At 37.9% G+C, this 22,977-nt stretch overlaps 2 protein-coding genes across 6 annotated transcripts in view; one reads left to right on the forward strand and one right to left on the reverse strand.

The window, feature by feature from the left end:
* Window positions 1–2,524: 2,524 nt before the first annotated feature.
* LOC121525159 (mucin-2) overlaps window positions 2,525–22,977 on the forward strand; it is a 178,988-nt gene continuing 158,535 nt past the window's right edge. For both annotated transcript variants that reach the window (XM_041811000.1, XM_041811002.1), the window contains exon 1: window positions 2,525–2,835. The gene's annotated coding sequence lies outside the window, so the exon portion shown is untranslated. The remainder of the gene's footprint in view (window positions 2,836–22,977) is intronic.
* On the reverse strand, window positions 5,988–21,302 carry LOC121525161 (urea transporter 1-like). Of its 4 annotated transcripts, XM_041811007.1 has the most exons (10): window positions 21,206–21,302; window positions 17,334–17,446; window positions 17,043–17,232; window positions 16,707–16,835; window positions 13,252–13,381; window positions 13,115–13,183; window positions 12,834–12,981; window positions 12,455–12,589; window positions 9,612–9,661; window positions 5,988–9,502 (listed from the first exon to the last, which is right to left on the reverse strand). In XM_041811007.1, exons 2-10 carry the CDS (start codon window positions 17,443–17,445, stop codon window positions 9,242–9,244), a joined length of 1,224 nt encoding a protein of 407 aa, XP_041666941.1. In that variant the 5' UTR covers window position 17,446; window positions 21,206–21,302; the 3' UTR covers window positions 5,988–9,241. The 4 variants fall into 4 exon arrangements, with proteins under 4 accessions (XP_041666941.1, XP_041666938.1, XP_041666939.1 ...); XM_041811004.1 differs by having other exon boundaries at window positions 16,707–17,232; XM_041811005.1 differs by lacking the exon at window positions 12,455–12,589 and having other exon boundaries at window positions 16,707–17,232.

A 22,977-nucleotide genomic window follows, 5' to 3' on the forward strand; every position in this document is an offset into this window, starting at 1 on the left:
AAGAAAACTTTGGGGGATTGGAATGTTTCCATCATTTTCATGGAATTTTGGAGAATGTTTTTGAAAATGTCTACAATTTTCCAAGAAATTTAAGGGGGAATTTACTTCAGAATTTGTGGAATTTACTCAAAATTTTTCAGGAATTTGCATGAAATTTTGGGGGAAGTTTTTAATGGAATTTTCAGGCTTTATGAGGAATTTTCACTAAAAGATTTGAGGACTATCTTAAGAAATATTTGGGTACTTTTCATGAGATACTTCATAACAATTTCCAAAGACTTTTTTTAATCATGGATTTTTTTCGGTTTTGGAAAGGAAAATTTCCAAGAAATTCCTGTTCAATGACAAGACTGATATTTTAACTTAAAAGACTGTATTTATCCCAGATAAGTGGGAGAAAATAAAAATGCACTCAAAACAAAGGCTCAGGTCTCTGGAGGTTAAGAGAGCTCTTATTGTTAAAAATGGCAGCAGTGAGGAGGACTTGTAAGTTTCTAACTGAGGAGAAACTAGAGAAATGTTCTCTAAATACACATGACACTTTAGTGCAAAGTAAGGCATGCATTATCCCACTGATTAAAGCCTCTTTATGTTGATTTAAAGAGGCTGCTGCACAAGTGAATAAGCTGCCAGTCATGTGGAAACTATAATTTCAAACTATAGCCGTGATTTTATCCACGGGATTCTCATTTCACACAATCATGCTAGTAATTACATAATATCCGTCTAAATTCTGGGATTAAGGAGATTGATTTCACTGTCTTTCTAAGCCCATTATTACGAGGAGATCATTTGTATTCTATTTTTACCTATCTTTGTACTTTTTCGAGTGTATTTATCACTAGCTGCCGCCAGAGTTGGAGTGAAACTTTAACCACATCAAATTTTAAGAGCCAGTTCAGCCGCCATCACACGTTTCCAGCATCGGAAAGAGCTGGCTGAGAGACAACCCAGGTGAGTGACTTTTCATAGTGTACTTGAAATAAAATGTCAGTTTAGTTCATAATATATTGCACATAAAGTGTTGAAATTATGTTAGCATTAAACCAGAGCTAAAGGACTTACTGTTAAATGTATTCCAGAGCTTTGGTGTCATGGTTGACCTCCTTTTTTCTTTTGTTTGTGATCTTCTGTGTTTATATGGATCTTTTTGTGTTGGAGAGTCTCTTCCTCTCTCTGCAGGCTGGTTGGTGAGGGCAGGAGCACTGGGCAGTCACCGCTGCAGCTCGTTAGGCGTTGTAGCTGCAGATCATTCTTGGCAATTAAGATCTCCTCTCCAGTGAGGTAACCTGGCTCCTCTTCACTACCTAACAATCACTAACAGTGATTTGTGATGTCTGTGATGTCTCAGTGCTTCTGCCGACCACCAGCCAGTACACTCACCATCGTTTATGCTTTTGTTGTTGTCAAATAAACTCCTTTAACCGTACTGCCTCGCCTTGTGCTCTGCTCCTGGGTCCTTGTCATATACTAGTATTAATCACAGATGTTTTAGAACAGGGGCGTCAAACTCGAAGCACGGGCATAAAAGTGTCAACTTAACCTTGATAATTTAAAATATTCTTGTAAAGTCACAAATATTTGAAAAATAAAGATTAAAAATAATTAGATAAAAATTTAGGAATGTAGGAAAAGGAATTGATTTGTGTTTTCATTTTCTATTTCAATTTTGCGTCTCACAATTACAACTTAAACTTATGATTTTGACTTTTTATTGAACATTTTGTACTTTTCAATTCATACTTTTGGCTTTTTATCTCATATTTAACATTTAAGATTCACAGTTTTTAATTTTAATCATATTTTGACCTTTAAAAACTCATGATTCTGAATTTTATTGCAGGTTTAGATCTTTTAACTTCCGCGTTTAATCCCATTTTTTGAAATTCTCGACTCTCGATGTAGAATGTGAAATTATATTTGACCATTTTAATGCATGATTTATAATTTTATTTCATATTTTTAGCTTTTAAACTCCTGATTTCGAACTTTTACTCATATTTTGACTTTTAAAACTCTTAATTGTATTTTAAAAATATTATTTTTACTTATCATTTTTGTTCTCTGACCTTTTGAAAGAGTTTGACTTTTTGTATCAGATTTTGAGCCTTTAAACGTATCATTGTGGCTTTTTTAAAATCTTAAAATCATTTGTCATCGGTGCTCCATTTATGGGTGGGAAGGCAGCAGAATAATCTATTTAGAGTAAAATGTAGCTCTACTCAAAGGGTCGCTCATTTCTGTAATATTAGGAAACATTTCTATAAGGAAATCAGATTAAACATTGCACAGCATAGACTGGACCAATGACATATATTTTAGAGTAGAATTTTAATCAATTTGAATAAAATTTACTCTGGTAAATTTACTGTGATACTGGTCAAACATGAAACTAAACAACGAATTATATAAAATCCTGGTAAATGGTGAAGACATTAGTTAGTACAATCGCTGACCCCCCCTCCATTTCAGAAATAGATCAGTCCAGCCGGTGCCGAGGTGAGGCGGGAAAAGAGTTCAAACAACAGAAGTAATGGAGATACGCTGTTCAGCTGGAACTACATGGACCTGTAAAGCGGAAAATATAATGATGTAAAAGTAAGACAGAGAAAAAACGTTTACAGGTGTATTTTGCTAAACGTTTTGTCATCAACATAAGAGTAAAAAATCCGTTTTAACGTCAATAACAGCCGTAGAGGGGTGCGGCTAGCTAGCTTTAGCCATGCTAATATCAAACATAACGGTCGCTGATGAAGAGGAGGATGTTTGGACAACAGGAGGGCTGCACTAACTCAGAGTGGAGGCAGACGAGGACCTTCACCTTGAATTAGTAAGGTAAGGTTGTCAAAGTGTTTATTAACTGTGAAAAAAAAAGTGTGAGCTTCATTTCATCTTCATTTTGGTGTTAGCATCTATGATGTTGCTGTGCTTTTGTTGGTTTCAGTTGAGCTGTGAATGTGCTGTTAGCTTTAAAAGTTTCCTAAATCCTGTCGAAAACAGGTGAATGCTTTTAGCTTATGGTTTCCTGTAGTTTTATAAGTACTGAGATGCAGGTGAACTATCTTTACTGCTAGTCTGTGTGAAGAGTAGTGGGTTTGATGTTTACTCCACCTGCTCCAGATATTTATGTACCCTGCAGCAGGGGTCTAAAGGGCCAGCTCAGAAATTAAATAAACATTTTTCATTGATTAAGATATTTTTATGTAATTACTTACTTTTTAGCTTTTAGTAGTGAACTAGTCCCAAAAGGAGGTGATTGACATATTTAAGCCACATATTTCTGGGGATGCCATGTGGTCCATCTCTGAGTTTGATTTGAATATCCTGCATTCTGATTTGTGGGAAACCATAGACCAGGGGTCATGGGACAGATTTATTGTTGACAGAAACTCTGGGGGGCCAGACTTTCAAATACACAAAAGTTAAATAAATATTTTGGTCTGATTGAAATATTGTTGTAGTAGTATTTGTATTTTCTTTCAAAATGCAGGACATTTTTAGTCGTGACCAGTGAGATCTATCCCTATCCATCCCCCATTTTTGACACTTTTAACACCTTATTGACACTTTTTGCCCCTTTATTCCTTTTTTTCAATTTTTGCAAGATTTTAACCCCTCTTAAACCACTTTTCCTGCATGTTTTACCCCCTTCACCCTTTTATCCAGTTTTTGACACTTTTAAACCCTTTTTCATTACATTTTTTAAAATAAGTTTTGCAACATTTAAATCAAGGTTTGCTATGTTTGACCCGTTTCACCACTCTTCAACCCCTTTCTACTACTTTGCCAGGCTCTTTGTGCCGTTTTTGCCTCTTTAACCCATTTTTTAACCCATTTTAAACCACTTTTCCTGCATATTTTATCCTCTCGGTTCCACTTTTCTTCTATTTTTGACACTTTCTACCCCCTCTTCATTTCTTTTTTTGCCCTATTTTTGACTCTTTTTACCCATTTTTGATACTTTTACCCCTTTTTCCCATTTTTACCACTTTTTCACCAATTTTTGTCCCTTTTTTGCCACTCCACAACCCATTTTGCCATGTATCACCCATTATTTTTGTAACACTTTTACCAACCTTACCCCTTTTTTAGAATATATAATGAATATGACTGAAAAGTACATTTCTGTAAAAAAAAACATCAGATGTTAGGTTCTAACACTATTTCAGTTGTTTGTGGGATGGATTTAACAGCTGCAGACATTTAAAGCCAAAGGATACTCTTAAAACCACAACATCTCCTTTTCCTCCTTTTCTGAATTTAAGGATTTTCGGGGGTCAGACAGGAAGCTTTGGGGGGCCCTATATTGCCCCCGGGCCGCCAGTTGATGATCAGTGCCCTTCATATAATCGCTGATCTTCTTTTCCTTTGCTCAGTTTTATGCTGTTCTATGTACTGATCTTATAAATTATGGCTAGAATGCTTTTTGTGTGGCTTATATGTGGTTTGTTGTTTGTTTCCAACCCATGCACCCTTTCTTACCACACTTTTCTCTTCCAGTCAACCTACCATGAATATGCTTTGATACAGCCTCTGAGGACAGCCTGTCCTATAGGCAGTGACCTTCTGTGGCTTACCCTCCTTCATCAGTGATTGTCCTCTGGACATTTGCCATATCAGTAGTCTTCCCCATGATTGTGGTTGTGTGTTCTGAACCAGAGTGAGAGAATGAAGGCTCAGAAAACCTTTGCAAACTGGATTTTTCGAAAATATTCTAATATTTTGAGATAGTGGTTTTTATTTATTTGAGCTGCGAGCTGTAATAATTGAAATTAAAACAAAAAAAGTTGTGGAATGTTTCACTTTGTATGAGGAGAATCTAGAATTTATTAAAATTTAAGTTTTTAAAGTAAATCACAGGGAAAAAAAATAACATTTACGGGATACTCTTATGTTTTGAGATGCACCTGTGTGTGCCTTTCTGTAGAATAGACAGGTGAGTATTAAATCAGATGAATATACAATAAATCCTCAGAGATTGTTTTTGTATTGTATCAAAAATGTTTATAAGCTTGTGAAGAACAGGCTAATACAATTGTGAACATGAGCCCAGTGCACAACATGAACTTAATCACCACATTAGTGCTTTAAACCAATGATTTTCACATGTTAACAGTGACACTGGTCAGGGCTTTGGCAAGGGAGTGAACCATAGAAAATTGTTAGAAGGTCAGCCAGCCAATAAAAGCACCCTCAAGAGAAAGGAAACTATGAGAATAGGCCTGATTTAAATTTTTATTTTTCCAGTATCAGGATAGTCATATAAAGTCTGATTAAAGAAAAGGAATATTAAAGTGGGCATGTTAGAAAAACTCTGCTAAAACTTTGTGTTTTATGTAAAATCATGTTTCCTGCATGTCCTTCCTGTAATCATCTAGAACAAATCCAAAAAGCTTTTTTTTGCCACTACATCACTGGCAGAAATGAATGTGAGAATAGCTGATAGCCTGCTTAACTTTTCATCAAAATGGTGTTGACAGCATGGGCATCAAACTCAGGCCTCAGTCTAATAGTCAACACGTACACACGCCAAGTGATGCCTGTTTACATAAGTATCCTTTTTTTTGTTTATTGCACAAAACTCAAACTTTTGCTATGTGATTATTGCAAACTCTCACATGCAATAAACATGAAAAAATGATTTTATGTGCTGTGTAGTTTCCATACTGTTATGTTCTCTGTATAGACAGTAATGCTACTTTTCCCCTTAATTTTTATTCTTTAAAAACAGTAGATACATGTCATGTAATATGCAAGGTGGGGATGTGTTGGCCTAGATACCTTAGAAAGTTCCAAACATAGATACCATATACTGTTATACAAAATATTAGTGAGGCAAGATGTTGTTGTTCTGACATGGTCAGATGAAAGATATCAAAGTTTTGATTAAAAACACTTAAAAGTGTAAAAGTTAATTGGCTGAAAAAGAGTTTGACAGTGGAAATAAAGAGACACTGCAGATAATGTCTGAACACAGACAAAGGAAGTTTGAATGCATATTATTTATTTTCTTGCAATATATCACTTACTGATGAATCACAGTTTGTCTAAATGAATATAGCATTTAGGAAATTAGAAGAAGTCAGAACGTAATGAACTCCAACCTTGATTCAAATCCACCTGTGGTAAATTAAATTGATTGGCTATGATTGGGAAAGGTAAACACACCTCTCTATAGAAGGCCTCACAGCTGATAATGCATATCAGAGCAAAAACCAAGACATGAGGTCAAAGGAACTGCCTGCAGAGCTCAGTGGCCTCCATAATTCATACATGGAAAAAAGTTTGGCACAACCAGGCCTCTTCCAAGAGCTGGTCTCCTGGTCAAACTGAGCCATTTGGCTCAAAAGGTATCCACTGTATCCAAAGGCCCTCCACTGATCTGGGCTTTATGGCAGAGTGGTTAGACAGAAGCCTCTCCACAGTATAAAACACATGAAAGCCCTCTTGGCTTTTGCAAGCTCCAAATCATGTTCAATCAATTTCATTTACCACATGTGGACTCCAGTCAAGGTGCAGAAACATCTCAGCAACCACCCAGAGAAATGGGAGGAACTTGAGCTAAATTTCAGCCATTTTTGCAAAGGGTCTGGATACTTAATGTCAATGTGGTACTTCAGTTTTATTTTATTTTTTTCAAGGACATATGACTCAAAAGGCAGACATTAACTTTGTTAGCACCTTTCAGAACATGACTTTGTGATTATATCAGGACGAAGAACATTAGCCTGCCAATAATGAAACTTGTGACTGCAGATATGTCCCTTTAAGTCTTGTGGAAGAAGAAGCAAGCTGATGGCATTTGTTTAGCGGGAGTAAAAGCCATCATCACAGCGATCAATGTGAGTAGGACAGATGTTTGAGGAAAGAGCAGCATGTTGATAAGGAGACATTTACTTCAGACTCATGAATCTTTCCATGGAGTCAGATGTCTCAGAGTAGCATGTGTTGGTCTGTGGACGAGTTGACAGCGATGGCTGCATGTAGTATGGACTCTCTGGTTCATAGTATGGATCCATGTTGATATTTTCTTTAATAATAATAATATTAATAAGGCTTGAAACCCTCGTTTGTGTGAATCTTTTTTTCTTGTTACTTCCTTTTGAACTGGGTTGTGGGCCACCAGCTCATCCCTACTACTGACATTAGTTTATGCCATATTATTTACACATGATTTATCAACAGTTCTGATCTTTGCCCATACTGATGTTAAACCGAAGCATCTGTGCATCCCTAGCTTTTGTGAGCATCATACTGAATCAAATTGAATTCACTGAGGTATCCATTTGTATATTTTTTAATTAGAAATGCCTCTTGTGTGCCTCTGTGATGAAAGTTGGGGGTGGTTTCAAAGCTCCTTCCAATTGCAGCCTATATACAGTAAATCCTTGCATTCAGTTTAGTTATGTAATGTAGGAATCTCTGACAAATCTGTAAACGCTTCCCCTTTGCGTAAATATCTGCGTAGTATGCCGGCTCCTTTCTATTAATCCATTGATACCATTTGCCAGATTTTTCATGCTTATGCAAAGGGATCCTCCATTCATAGCAATATGTAACATAAATCATACGCAAATAGTGTGTTTTGGAGAATATTTGCCCAATCTGATCTTCTCTCTGTTAGAGTTATGAATAAGAGTCGGTGGATCAGACTGTACTGTTCCCTTTTCCAGTGCTGATCCTGTTAGTGCCTTTTTTCTCTTCATCAGAACCATGATTGTCTGCACTTATGAAATTCTCTGGCCTAAATTGTTACATGAGAGTTGCTATTCTTATCAGACAGACACCAGAGAGGACAGACAGTCTGTACAGGGACACAGTGCTCTTTCTCTTTGCATTCATGCAGGTTTGTGTGACTGTGTCGAGGCTTCATCCCTCCCAGGTTCAGCTCTGCCTCTCTCTCTGCCTTTGTTCTGTTTTGTGGGAACAGTAGGTACCTCCTGCAGTGGACTTCTGAATCACACTGCTGTAAGCAGACAGTACTAACACAGGGGAAGTGGCACCAACCTCGTTTCACACCATCCCACTGCTGGGCATTCATGCTGCCCTTCAAATGTCGGGGAACGAATCAACATTGTGTAAAAGGCCACAGAAAAACCCACTGAGCAAGGTGACTTTGACCTACAGCCTAGCTTTGATAAGAGAAACTAAAAATGGAGGATAGAGGAAAGTTCTCCTCTGTTAAGCCTTTAGAATATTACGTAAAATGTTCTGGACTTTTTAGATTGTAAGAAAGAAAGAAAATAGGCACATTACACTTCAAAAATCTGTCAAAACAAGCCATAATTTAGCACCAGGCAAGAAAATGAGCTCTCATTTTCAACTTCTTCCCCTACCCTCGTCTCACACCTTCTCCCCTAATGTCCTACAGCACCCACACATGTCTGAGAGTGTGACTGTTATGTGTAGCACTGGCTAGACTTCAGCCATGTGTCTCTGTACTCCACATACCCAGACAGACAGATGGCAATAATGACACACTATTTTATAAATGTCAATATAAATGCAGACGCAGACCCAGACAGAGCTGTTTTTGTTTTTCCTTCAGCTGATGTCTAAGTAGTTCTTTTCAAAGATCAGAATCTTCCTGCATGAGGAACAAATGATAAAGGTTGCCCTTTAAGGGAGAGTTATACAGATAGAGAGCAGAAGAAGATAAGCATAAAGGGGGTTACAAAATCATGTCAGACAGAGGAGGAGGCACAGGCAGAAACCTAACAGGAGATAAAGAGAAATTAGAGGAGGAAACAATGGAGCAGATTTGAGCACAGAAGGCGGTGATGGATTATGCCTGGCAGAGAATGGAGGGTTTCTTTATAAAATCTCCCTTGGAGCTCAGTGCTTGTACTGATGAAATGCTCTTCTGCATTTGAAATCATTTCACAGCAACCAGAAAAACCAAAGAACATTTGTTACATCACATTCAAAATAATGTATGTTATTGCTAACAGAGCTGGTTTACATAAATGTGTCCTTTCATTCAAAATCACTCAGTATTTCTTTAATAGGTTTACAGCAGCTTTGTCTTTCCTTGAATACTGCTGCCCTCTGGTGGTAAGACAAGCTTGGTTGCATAAGAAAACATTTGCTGTTTATTTTCTTCAATGCCAGCCATTTTATATAACAAATATTATATAAGAGAGGAAATACCAGAATTGTATACCCATACTATTCCTTTATATCCCAGAATTGAACACCCACAAAGGCAGGAAAAGTAGCATCTTTGTGTCTTCACATGCATTCACTCACTGCTGTCCTTTTCTACCACCAAGTGGACACTCAGGCCTCCATTCTCCTTCAGCTCAGCCTCCTCTTGGCCGCCTCTCTGCTGACAGCCCTGCGCTTTCTCCAATGCCTTTAATTGTTTCTGGTAGTGTCGATTTTCCTCGGGGTAGGAGACCACAGACAGAGGCAGTCTGCAGATGGCCGGGATCTCAGAGGAAATGAGGAGGAAGATGAGAGTCGACAGGCAGAAAGGCCACGTGCAGGCCGGTAATGCAAGCTGAAAGGGGATGTCAAAGGAGAGGAGAGCGTGACACATGATATGAGGGACATCTGGGGCGTTCGGATGATGTATTTGAGTTTTATCTGGAGCAGAATTTGTGACGTACCATGGACATCAGTTTGGAGAGCGCAGCCATCATGTGTGCACAGAAGATCCCTTGGAAGAAACAGATTTTGTAACAGTTTTAATCGCAGATATTCTACAACCCCCAAAAAGTTGGGGTAGTGTGTAATATATAAATGAAAACAGAATGCAATGATTTGCAAATCTCATAAACCCACATTTTATTTACAATAGAGCATAAACAACATATCAGATGTTGAAAATGAGACATTCGACCATTTCCTGAAAGATCTATGTGATCTATGGACCCTCAGGGGCCACTGCATTGAGAACAGGCATAATTCAGTACTATTAATCCTGTTGGCTCAAAAACACTTCCAGAGATTACTGTTTGTCAGCACAGTTTGCCATGCCAATTTTGAATTTAATATAAATATTGAATATTAAAATATTAAATATATATATATATACAAAAACAATATAAAATACAAACAAAAAAATAAATAGAAAATAAATAAATAAAACAAATACAATATACAAATATTTAATTCCCCTTCAGGGATAAATAAAGTTCTTGTATTGTAAATACAAGCTAAAGCTGGGTCATGCAAACAAGAAGCCATATGTGAACCAGCCCTGAAAGGCAACTGTCTTTTTTGGGCAAAAAAGAAACCTGTGTTCAGATGATTTAACATTTAAAAGTCTTTTTAGAAACCTAAGACGCAGTGTCCTGCAGACTAAAGAGGAGAAGAACCATCCAGCTTGTTATCAACACACAGTTCAAAAGCCTGCATCTCTGATAGGGCCCTATGAAAGCCATTTTATTTTTTTACAAATTCCACTTTATCATTTTGGAATTCCATTTTTTAACCTTTCTACTAATTTTACCATAAAATGAGTGTTCTGTTTATGTAAGATAAATAAAATGTTCTCTAGTTAAATAGAAAGAACCTTAAAATTATTGAAAAAGGGCCACAGTTTGCCCAGGAGCCGTCGTTTGGATAACCCTGATATTAAATAATTATAACCAGTGAAACAGATATTTCCAACATTTTAAAACACATCCACATGTATAATCACATCCTAACTGATGTTTATAATGTAAATGAAGAAATCTTTCTCCTCTCTTAGACAGTGATAGTCACTTAATAATAAGGTCACATTAAAGTTAAATTGTTAAAAGTAAACCAGTTTCCTAAACTTTCCTTTACTCTCACAATATAAAACAGTCCATGCAGTTTGATGCTGCATTGTGTTCTACTCCTGACTGTAAGGTTCTCTCATCATCTCTCGCCATACATTGCCGTTTGTCCGTCTGCCTCATGTCAGACCGCTATGTTAATGCAGACACGTATTTGCTCGTTAAGCAACCAAAAGGAACTACAGTATCTACTGGAGGAATTATTAAGCCAATAGATGCTTGAATGTAACATCATTCAGACTACAGGACTTCATAAAGTCTCGAGTGCCTCATGCACAGACACACCTCTCTCTTTGTGACTCTCTGGTGAGGTAAAATAACTCAAAGCAAGGATAAATTTCTTGTAGCTGCAACATTATGTCGCACGGGACTGCCTCGTGTTGTGCTACGTGATATTTGCCGGTGTTTCGTGCAGCTTCTTTGACATGCTTTGTATGTTTAGGACAGGGCGGGGTAAGTGTTTGTGAAGTGAGACACAAGTTGTGCCATGCTTTAGTGATCCCCCAGAACATATTCCTCAGGTAGCTTATACGTTTCTCCTTCTAAAAGACAGTATTTCAGTCAAATTCACTCAGTTTTACACGTTAAATAGTAGATTCCATTTTTATTGGCCAATTCCGCGATTCCATTAATGCGGAAATCATAGGGCCTTACTTTGATGGTATGGGGTTGTATTAGTGCCTATAGTGTGGGCAGCTTACACATCTGGAAGAAACTATCAGTCCTGGAAAGTAGACACAGGCTTTAGAGCAGTGTTACTCAACACTGCTTAACCAAAGAGCCAAATTGATTAAAAATACCTTTGCAAGAGCCACAATCTAGTGGTGAGAATTGGCAAAAATGGCTTAAAGTAGCAATAAAAATGAGTTACAGGTGGCAAAAAATGGTCCAAAAGTGGCAAAAAAGTGAAAAGTGAGTAAAATGGGTAAATAGCAGTCAAGGGTGGCAAAAATGGGATAAAAGGAAATAAGTGGTACTTGATAGCAAAATGTAGCTTGAATGGGTGAAAAGTGGCAAAAAATTGGAAAACAGTGGCAAAAAATAGTGAAAAAGTGGCAAGAAGAAGGAAAAAAGTGGTGTTTAATGGCAAAAGGTAGCTTAAATGGGCAAAACAGAGAAAAGGGCAAAAATGGCAAAAAGAGGTGGCAAAAATGGGGAAAAAGGGAAACAAGTGGTATTTAATGGCAAAAAGTAGCTTAAATGGGTAAAAAGTGGCAAAAAAATGGTATAAAGGGGCAAAAAAATCCCTTTCTAACATTTTCTGGGGGAATAATATTTCAAATTAAGACATAAAAGAGCCACAAATCATCTCAAAAGAGCCACACGTTGAGTATCACTGCTTTTGAGCAACCTGTGCCCCATTTAGACAACATCTCTTTCTGGGAAAGTCTTGCATATTTCAGCAAGACAGTGCTAAACCACATACCCCATCCATCACGACAGCATGGCTTCACAGTAGAAGAGTCTAGATAATGAACTGGCCTGCCTGCAGTCAAAACCTTTCAACTATAGAAAATCATGAAGAGTATAAGGTTCAACATGTGATAGGTTGTTTATGTTATATTGTAAATGAAATATGGGTTTGAATTCAGTTTGTATTTTAATTTAATGTATTTTAATACATGTAATTTGAATTGGTGTTGTAAGTGAAGCAGGATAGTGCTGGTATTGTTTTTGACCCTTACCACATATGACTGCTAATAGATGAGTTTGCCATGTTAAGGCATAGAAGACACCTCCAATGGCAATGCAGGACAGAGCGCTGTTATACCCCCACAGCCCTGAGTAAATTTCCTCATTAGGAGCTGCCAAAGCAAGAGCTGCAACACATATGAGAGAAGAGCCCTGGATGCCATTTAAATGTGTGATTTTAAAAGAAACAAATGCACCATTGTCAGATTTCTAAAACTGGGTCAACATACCCAGGCTATACAGCATTATGTAAGAGAGAAAATGTGGTGATTTATTCACAGCAATGCCATGGTTTCCTTTTAAAAGCCAAAATTGTCACTGAAGCCTCAGTAGAAATTATGCATATCTCTATGCAAATGAGAGTCTCTATACCAGACAGCGTGCCAGCTACTGAGCCCAACATGGCATGGAAACAGATCGTCGGAGAGGAAAGCAGCAGGGCCAGAAGGATGAGGCCTCCTGTCCAAGGACTGCCACAGCCATACACCTGGCCAACACCAACTGGCACTGACAGCAGGAGCTGCAAATGGAGAGGCTGAATTTTACTTAGGTTTCAGACACATTGTAGACTTTATTTATGGGGAAAGCATATGTGCAGTATAGCCAGCATACTGATGAAGACGGTGTTGAGATTTTTAAATGCGTTTTTGTACCTGAGAGATATTGAGGCTTTGGATGGAGTCATTAGGAAGCTGCTGAAGGTGATTTGACTGGAAATCCACCTGAAATCGCAGTAAAATAAGCTTATTTGCCATTACATACTGAATCCTAACTCAGGGTTTTACTATACCTCTGGGAAGAAGGGGTGATTGGCTCCTGTTGCTGCAATGTGTTGGCACACCAAAATATTAAAGGGAAGGGTGAATATCGGAAGGTCCCATTTGCTGGCAACTGAGGACAAAGCACTGGAGACCACAGGGCTGGAAACAGGAGCAGGAAATGGATTACTGATTGGACGGAAAGGCAGACCATTACATGTGGAAGTCATGACCCATGCCTGGGTTGTTTATGTTCAAATTAAAGGTTAAATGAACAATGGGTAATGCTTTATTTAAAGTGATTTTCCAGTCATCAGCTGCGTCTCATTTAAGGGGTGGAATGCTACAAAGGACCCGGCCTGGAGCCTGCGTAGACCCCTCGGGCTGGTCCAAGTGGTCATCTCTGTTGAAAAAATTAAGTTTTTAAAATTAAGTTTCTTGAATGTCCATTTGAGGCCAATTGCTATGGCCCCACAAAGTCACATATCCAGAAACATCCTCACTAACAGGTTTGCCGCAGGTGGTAGCCCCAGGGGCATAGCTAGGGATTTTGGACCCCCCAGAGAGAATATTACACAGCCCCCCCCATAACCGGCTAGCCAAGCAACTAATGTTGCATCATTTTTACAAATATCAATGCATTTAAATGTATTTCTGAACCATAATTTCCCAAAATAAGAGTATTTTTTTTCTATGGTTAAATTAAATTTACTTGCATCATTTAGCAATGCTGGACTATACCATTTGGACATTTTTAAAGGAGGACTACTGCCCCCCAAGTATTTTATTTCAATCTATTTGATATAAATTTCAGTCCGTTGACCCATTTATATAGATCAGTGTTACTCAACCCTGCTCAACCAAAAAGCCAAATTGTTGAAAAATGCCTTTGCAAGAGTCACAATCTAAGTGCTAAAAAGTGGCAAACTGATTAAAGTGTAGGGCTGTAGTCAACCACAGAAAAACTAAAATTGCGCCAGATCATCAAGTAATCGATTAGTTGTGGGACGGACAAAAAAGAAAAAAAAACAAAAAAAAAAACCTTATGTTATTTCTACATTAAACTTATCACTGACAATGTAGTCAGTGCATTTAGGTGGTAATTAAAATTCAAAATGAACCCAAATGAACTTAAAAATCGTATAATTTTTGCAGTATAACCTCCTTATGTTGTAATTAAATAATAATTCTTTTTTAACAAAATGTTGCCACAACGCTGACTTTTTCGACATGTTGTCAATTAAGAGAGGGATAGAGAGAGATATTCCTTTATTAGTCCCACAAGGGGAAATTCACAGTTTACACTCTATTGTTATACATGCTACACACACATAGGCTGAATTACATGCAAATACACATGCACAAACGGGATCCCCATGGACATTCATTAATAGAGAGAGATGTCAGAGTGATGGCCTTGCTGCTCTGGTTGAAGCGCTGCCGTGAGCTGTTGAGGGTTCAGTGCCTTGCTCAAGGGCACTTTGACAGTGCTCAGGAAGTGGCCTGGCATCTCTCCAGCTACCAGACCAAAGTCCAGATATGGTCTGACCGGGACTTGAACTGGTGACCCTCCGATTCCCAGCCCAAGTCCTTCCAGACTGAAGACACTGAGCTACTGCCGCCCCGCAACGGGAAACAGAGTATAAACATGCTTCACGGGCTTTGGTGGGAGGGTCCTAGTGACGTTGTTTTGACTTTCTGGGTATTTAACCTGTAATTAATTGCCCTTAAAGGTACGAGTAAATTATATTTGAATAGTTATATTCATAGGAATTGTTTTTATGAATTATATTTTGTAACACTAGATAACTGAAAAAATAAAAACACAAGATGTCTCCCTTCTCACCCCTGGGAAAAAAAAAGATTCTTCCAATTAAAGTAGCACGTGCGATTGTTCGACCAATTGGATTTTGGTCGAACATGAGGTGATCGACCAATTAATCGACCAATCGACTTGAGGCTTTCAGCCCTATTAAAGTGGCAATACAAATAAGTTTAAGGTGGCAAATAATGGTCAAAAAGGGGCAAAGTCTGCATAGTATGGCAATAAGTGGGAAAAAAGTAGAAAAACAGGGAGAAAAAGTGGCAAAATAGGGCAGAGAGTGGTGAAAATTGGTCAGAAGTTACCCCAAAATGAGTTACAGGTGGCAAAAAAATGCCTAAAAACAACAAAACATGGTAAAAAATGAATGTAAAAGTGACTTAAATGGGCAAGAATACTGAAAAAAATGGGAATTAATGGCAAAACACGACTTAAATGGGCAAAAAGCGGCAAAAAAGGAAAAAAATTGCAATTGGAAAAAAGCAGGATAAAAGAGGCAAAACAACTGGTGGCAAAAATGGGATAGAAGTGGGAAAAATGGGCAAAAAGAGATGGCAAAAGTGGGCATAAAGCAGTAAAAATTGATTAAATGTGGCAAAAAAAAAAAGAAATTGGTAAAAAAATTGTCAAAAAGGATTCAAACGGATGAATGTGACTTGCAATGGATCATTTCTGAGGTCATAGTTTCCCTTTATGAAGGTTTTCTGGGGGAATAATATTTCAAATTCAGACAAAAAAGAGCCACAAATCATCACAAAAGAGCCACATGTGGCTCAACAGCCATCCACCAAGTATCACTGATTTAGATGCTTTTGATTCAATGATGACACTAATCACAATTAAAAATAAATAAAAACACACTTTAGGGCCCCTCCCTATGTGGGCCCGGGTAATCAGTACCCTTTTCCCCCCCGTGCTACGCCCATGAGTAGCCCTGCTGTAGTCTCTGTCCAAAATATGTCCACAAAGCTGAGAGAGGAGCGGATATCCCATTTATCTCAGTGACTGCTATCGCTGGGCTTCAGAGGTCCACTTCTGAAACCAGTGGGTGTCTTTTTTCAAATGCAGGTCTTTTTATGAGCACCATCCCTTTGGCCTAACGAGCTCAGCAGCTGCTCAGGACAAGCAAACATATCTGTTGCCACCAAACTCAAGATAATTTGAAGATTCAAGGCCCATTTTTGTTACAATAGTATTGGTAGCTGTGGCACTGTCCTCACATCAGTTATCTTTAAAAGCATATTTCTGGGCTGCTTCTACAAACCACTTTTGAATTGATGCACAATAATTCTCAGGATATGATGAGTGATGAAAGATGCACTGAATGGATCCTTTAAAAAGATAAGGACACATTTTTTTGTCACATCCGAAGGGGCCTTTCACATGGGGTAGGCTTCAATTTCTGATGTAATCCGTCTTCACATCCATAATACAGCTTATAAATTGCTATGGATTCCTCCACATGTTGTAGCTCTTAACTCGCTGCGGGATAGACGTGTTTTTTGTTAGCGCTTTCACACCAAAAAAGTCAAGAACAAAATGGATCATTATTGTGTTTATCCTCTCTTACTTAAGCTGTAAATTGCTTTCACCACATGCTGTTACTTTTGTCCCTTAGTAATGTGTGCCATTGAATTAATCAGATGGAAATGAAGCTACACTTACCACAACATGGACATAAACATATTTGGCAGTAACAGCCACCAGTACCAGCTCCCTTTGGCAGAGAAAACAGCCATCAGCATGCCGACCAATGTTCCGTTGTAGCCATACAAACCCGCTGATATGGCTTCCCTGATGCGAGTGTGACAGATGTAGCCAACATGAGTGCAAAACACAATTAAACAAGAAGCAGAGGGAAAATTGCGCAGTGTGAAGCCAAAAGAAAGTGAAGCCCCGGGGAAAACAAGTGGAAGACATCGATAATTGCTCAGAGCTTGGAGGAAAACGTTTTCATTTATTTTTCTGTAGTCACATAAGAATAAGGAGATGCAGTCAGACCTGTTTTGTCCCAGTAATAAGGCTGATCCAGTGGAGATAAGGGTCCCCAGAAGACCATTCAGAGCCCACCAGGGGTTCTGGAGGAAGAGGCCAATTGTGATGAGGAGTCCGCTGAGAGGGTTGTTCACAAACATGACCTGAGCCACCCCTCGGAAAATCCAGTCCAGCAGTTGGATAAGGAAAACCTGCCCTGACATATAAGAAAAGAGTCTTTATGTTGATGGACTAAAACTAGCTGATCTTCTGTATTACTCCTGCTATATGAGACTGAGAATTTCCGAAACCACTTACTTTTTACCCATTCTCTGCAGACTTTCATGTCTCCGGTGAAGAGCCCAACAGCTCTGAAGAAAAAGGAGCGGGCTGGAGCTTCTCCATGTGAGGGCTGGTTGTTGTTGTCCATACTGTTAGAAAAGTTGGTCATAATTACATTTCAGTAACATTTATTTCATACTAAACAAGTTATCCAATATTCAGGGTTTTATATGTAGCTTTTTTATTTGATTATTTTAATGTTTCATTACTTTTTCAGTACTTTTAAAACCACGTTTTAAAACGTGTGAAAATGTTGTCAATGTATTTATGCATTTTATTAAGTTTGCTGAATTTGCTTCTAATTTTTCATGATTAAAGATAGGGATGTGTGTGATTAGAGTGCTAAACAGGCAGATTTTAATCCCTTTGTCAGCAATATCAGAATTATGAGTCCAAATTATTTTTATGATTACAGAATTACATTACAGTGGGACGTTTTACTATTGCAGTGTGAAGCTGGCTTACAAAATGTATTTATTTGACTTCAGACTATTCAGCTAAATGCAATTATAGTTTACCTTTAAACCAATGGTAAACTAAAAACTTTGGAACATCACAAATTAGCAGACAAAGTTAGTGTAAGTACGTTTATATCAGCAAAAACAGTGAAATTTTTCTTAAGAGTTGTTATAGTAAGAGAAAGATGTTATTTCGCTGATTGTTACCCAGAATGCCACTGTCTCTAGAGCTAATATTTCCTTTTCTAACCAGTCTTTGGGTTTCCACTGCATGCGCCACAGTCTGTCTCCTACACGTGCCAGAAGCACCGCTCTGCACCTGATATTGAGCCTGAAATACTCTGTAAAAGGTGGCTACAACAGCAGCTAGGTCCGCCAGCAGCCTTTCCTCTTTGCAGATTAATAACATACTTTGATATGTGGCCTCTTTTCACTTCTGTTTATACATTTGTACAACCCTCAACAGCCTACACACTACTTTATTTCCATTTTCTACTGTCATACCCAGCTGTTCCTACTATACGCTAAGTGCTGAGCTTCTCATATTAAAATCTGGGAAAGCTCTAACAGGAGGGCAGTAGCCATTAACTGGAGCAACAGCGGCTTCTAGTGGCAGGAGGTTTATTACAGTTTGAAAAAGCATTAGATTGGGATATCAAACCTGTGCTTATAAAAAACTACAGGTCATTAGTAAAACTGACATAAACAAATTTAACTATTTAACTGTTTAACTGCATGCATCCTTATTATCAGCTAAGTATTGTTAGCGATGTTCCTTGGAAAATATATTAAACACTACACAAATGACTGAGTTAGGTCAGCCAAATCTGGCTAATGTTAGCACTGCCAGCTTCCTATGTTCCTCGCAGGTTAACATTCACATTCATGTGCTGAATATAATCACTTAGTGCTTTGGTTATCTGTTGGTAGAAGTAGAAACAACCTGCTTTCAACTTCATCCTCATATTTTAGACCAAACAGTGCTAAAGCGGTTCCCATGAGATGCTAAAGGTGCTACTAGATCTTCTTTGTTCACATTTGGCATAAAGAGCATTGTGGCAGTAGCCATTATTTGGAGCTATGCTGGCTAACAGTAGGGGTGGGGGAAAAATTGATACAGCACAGTATCGTGATATTTTGTCTGGTGATATGTCATATCGTCTCATCCACCAAGTATCAATTTTTTCAAATTAATTGCTAATATTAACCGAAGTCCATGATAACGGAATGTTTGGACAATTTTTTTGTCAGCATGTCGACATAGGTGACGCTCATAGAGCAGGAGAAAGTTAGTACAACAAACATGGCACCACCAGGGGAAGGACATTAGGACTGCAAGCAGGGCACAAATGAGATGGACATGACACATGGGGTTTGCAAGAAGTGCTACATGAAAATAAAATACTGCAGAAATATGACAAACATGAGGGCAAGACTGATGCTTAATCAGCGGAACAGTTGAAAAATGGTATAAATCACAATATATGGTATCACAGTACTCAGTGTATTGCAAAATACTTAAAATCGCAATAATATCGAATCGTAACTCAAGAATCGTGATAATATTGTGTAGTGGGGCCACTAGTGATTCCCACCCCTAGCTACTAGTGGTGAGCAGCTGCTTTAAGTTTATAAAGAACATCTGATCAGGACTGTGGGCCTGAAGTGACAAAAAGAAATGAATCATTACTTCAAGCCACTTCCCAGTTTTGTGCTGACTAACCTGGAATTAATATTTAAGCGTTTAGTCAGCTAATATACTTTACTATTAGCATGCAGCATTGTGTATAGTTTGGAGTGTTTCTAGAAAAAACTGAACATCTTTGGTCCTGGTTCTACCATTAGCTGGGTCATATTGGACCGCTGTATGGTATCTTGCCTTTAAACTCCATTGTTACATTTTTTGTCGATTTTGGCACCCCATGTCTAAACAGCAGCACCTTTAACTCTCTTTTGTTAAATCCTGAACATGGATTAGAAGCATTTTTTAACAAAATAATAATTCAGCTTTTTTTAACCATTAAACTAACCACTGAATGAGAATCTTTACCCCTGAAAATAAAAAAGGGTGTTGTTGTGTTTTGTTTAATTATTCATGATTATGGTCCAGTTAGCTTTTTGGGTCATAAAGACGCATTGGTATTGATTTGATTGTTTTACATGTAGTAAAAAACTCATCACTGGGACTTAAACTATCTTAATTGCAAAGAAGCTAAGGCCAAGGGGGTGCAGATTACTGCACTAACTGCTGCAGAGAGATAAAATAGCAAATATGGGCTTAAGAAATGAAAAAAGGAACTGAATTGAGGTATAAAGAGACATACTGTGACATCATTTAGTGTTTCTCTACCCTCTTTAGACCGTGCTAAATTGTCACCCACCATCCCCTTATTACTCTTAAATTACAGACAAGTTGTCGCCTCGGTGCACACAAATTAAATCAGTATGAATCTGATTCCCTTTGCTCCCTGAGGTGGAAACAGTTCCATCACAGTGCTCTAAAATCTAAACCCTGCCATCAGTTTGCCTCATCATTTTCCATCTCTGTTCTTTATTTTTAAATATTTTCTTGTAGCATCGATCAAAGCAGTTTTCCCAAAGAGCTTCCCACTGTTAGCGTCAACATCCCCAGCCCCAGTTTTTCTGCATGAAAGCCTGCTTGTGTTTATGTTGTTCAGTCAGCGCTGAACCTCTTGATCTCCCAGCTCTGTCGGTAGCCTCTTTTTCTTCTGCGCTACAATACTTCAGAAGAATCAACTGAAATAAATGCAGCTGAAGTCAACTCTGCAGAAACTTTGGGGGATTGAAGGTGTGAACAAATACACAACAGTGAATAACCTCTCATTTAAACTGTTATCTAACTATGTGTGTGTTTAGAGCAGCTGTTATCTTTAAACCATCACATTGTTTTGGCTTTGAAACTCTGGATCATTTGATTGTTGTTTTCCTTCTTTGTTTGAGCATTTTCAGGAGGCCCAGGGGAGTTCCTTTTTTCTCACAATGTTGACGATAATTGTCTGCTTCTGTGCAATTGGAGTGTTACAAAACCCAGCTAGTCTCTGGGTTTAGGGCTACATCTTTACAAAATAATAAAAAAACATGATAACTGAATAAGTAAAGGATTATAATCTAGAGGCTGTTCCTCGAGACAGAGAGCAAAGCAGAGGCATGGAAAGACAATAATTATATCAATTTATAATGTTTGTTAATTTATAAATATACACAAATGTGATCAAACAATTTGCTTTTATGTCATCTACAAGTTACATAGCTATATTTCTTACTAACACAGTAGCACTTCCTTATAAATTAAACCTCATTGCATGTGTCTTTGCAGGTGCATTCATCAAATTCTTCCAAACTAGATATCAAACAGGGTGTTTATCTTACCTCTATGAGTTGGAGATCAGTAACAGCGCTCTCAAATAAATGAAGGCATGTATATTTTATCAAACATCCATGTGTGAAGGAATTTATACGATGTTATGTGGCCTTGTCTCTGAGCCCAAAAAACACCCCTCATTGTCTCTGTTCCGGAGAACCCTGCCCTGAGCAAAGACCAACATTTGACTATTCATCTGAGCTAATCAGGCAGAGGAATGCGCTTATTAGGAAAGTATTTCCTGCCCAAGCGGAGCAATACCCTTTGTTTCTAGGGCAGCCTGTGAATAAAAGGAATATGTGCCAATTTTTATAGGAAGGAAGGATATTTTGGTATCCAAGCAATCACTGGATTATGTAACAATCAAACATAAGAAGATTATAGTGGAAAATAAAACAAATCCCTAGAGTCACCTCAATAACACTAATAACCTTCTCTTTATTTTAAAGCCTTTTATTTTGACCTGGTTCATGACTACATTGATAAGAGATGATCAATACCTTAAGGACAAAGTATGGAAAGAGTAAACAAGGTTACAATGTGTTTTAAGTTAATCATCTACAGTAAATGAGACAAGGCAGAGTCTTCTCCCAAAAAAAGGAGTAAAAAGTACAAAGTGGAGTTTTAAACAAATACAACCTGTGTATTATCAAAATGTAGAAAAACTGATATGACATTGATGTGAAGCAGATGTTTGTGGTACTACATAGAAGCTAAATTTATCTACATGTAGGAGCAGAATGTTCTTTATGACCTTAACCTTAAAAACTCGATATAGATGGACAAAATTAGCGCTGTTAGTCCATTATTGACCATGTTATCCATGCTGTACCATTGTTTTTTTAAAGGTATAATATGCAACATTTAAAATGTCAGTCAACAGGGATGCAGGATATTTAACTTCTGCCATTATCTGGTATGGCAATATTTACAAAATAATTTTTAACTGATAATGATATTAAATGTAATTCAGGCTTAAAAATTCAGTCCTTAAAGGGATATTCAACATTTTGGCAAATTCACCCATTGCCATAACCCCTGTGGTCTTAGTAATAGGTTTGTTTCCTTTAGTTGTCGGTGCAAGTTGTTTTTAGATCTGGGGGATGATATACCAGCCACTAGGGGTGGGTAAAAATATCAATTAATCGATGCATCACAATATTTCCTCCCCCAATTCAAAATCGATTCAGCAAATCCTCTGAATCGATTCACCTCCTGGCCAATGGGGGTCGCTGTGCATGTGATTCGCGTTGTATGGACGGAGGCCGCACATGACCAACCGTAACCGTGTTATGTGAGGTTTATCACAATTTCCAAGAGGACAGAAATATTATTTAAGTTTACATGCACTTTACTTTTTCAGTGTTTATACAGAACTGTCATGTTTTTTACTTTTGTTCTCCATATGCACAAATAAGTTATTATTGTGCAAATTTTTATTTTCAAATGTTTATTGCTCAAAAATGTGAGGTGATTTACCAAATACATTCACATGGGCATGAAAATAATTATTGAAAAATTGTCAACAGGTTATTTGTGTATTTCTACTTCTTACTGAATCGACATTGAAGCATTTAAATCAATATCGAATCGAATCGAATCGCAACCTAAAGAATCGAAATCGAATTGAATCGTGAGGTTCTTAACAATACCCAGCCCTACCAGCCACGCTATTAAATCATCATGGAACATTACGAGACAAAGTTGTTTTACAGCAAAATGCATTTCTGGAACTACATTTCAGGCATGGCTGCTGGGCAGAGTGATTTCAAAAGCGCAC

The sequence above is a fragment of the Cheilinus undulatus genome, linkage group 17 (genome assembly GCF_018320785.1).
Source record: "Cheilinus undulatus linkage group 17, ASM1832078v1, whole genome shotgun sequence".
Taxonomy (NCBI): Eukaryota; Metazoa; Chordata; class Actinopteri; order Labriformes; family Labridae; genus Cheilinus; species Cheilinus undulatus.

Coding starts and splice junctions, on each gene's coding strand:
- LOC121525161 (XM_041811004.1), bottom strand. CDS start 17,445: ATGGACAACAACAACCAGCCCTCACATGGAGAAGCTCCAGCCCGCTCC. Junction 13,382..16,706: donor ATGTTTATGTCCATGTTGTG/GTAAGTGTAGCT, acceptor TCCTGTTTCCAG/CCCTGTGGTCTCCAGTGCTT. Junction 12,982..13,114: donor AAAGCCTCAATATCTCTCAG/GTACAAAAACGC, acceptor CTCCATTTGCAG/CTCCTGCTGTCAGTGCCAGT.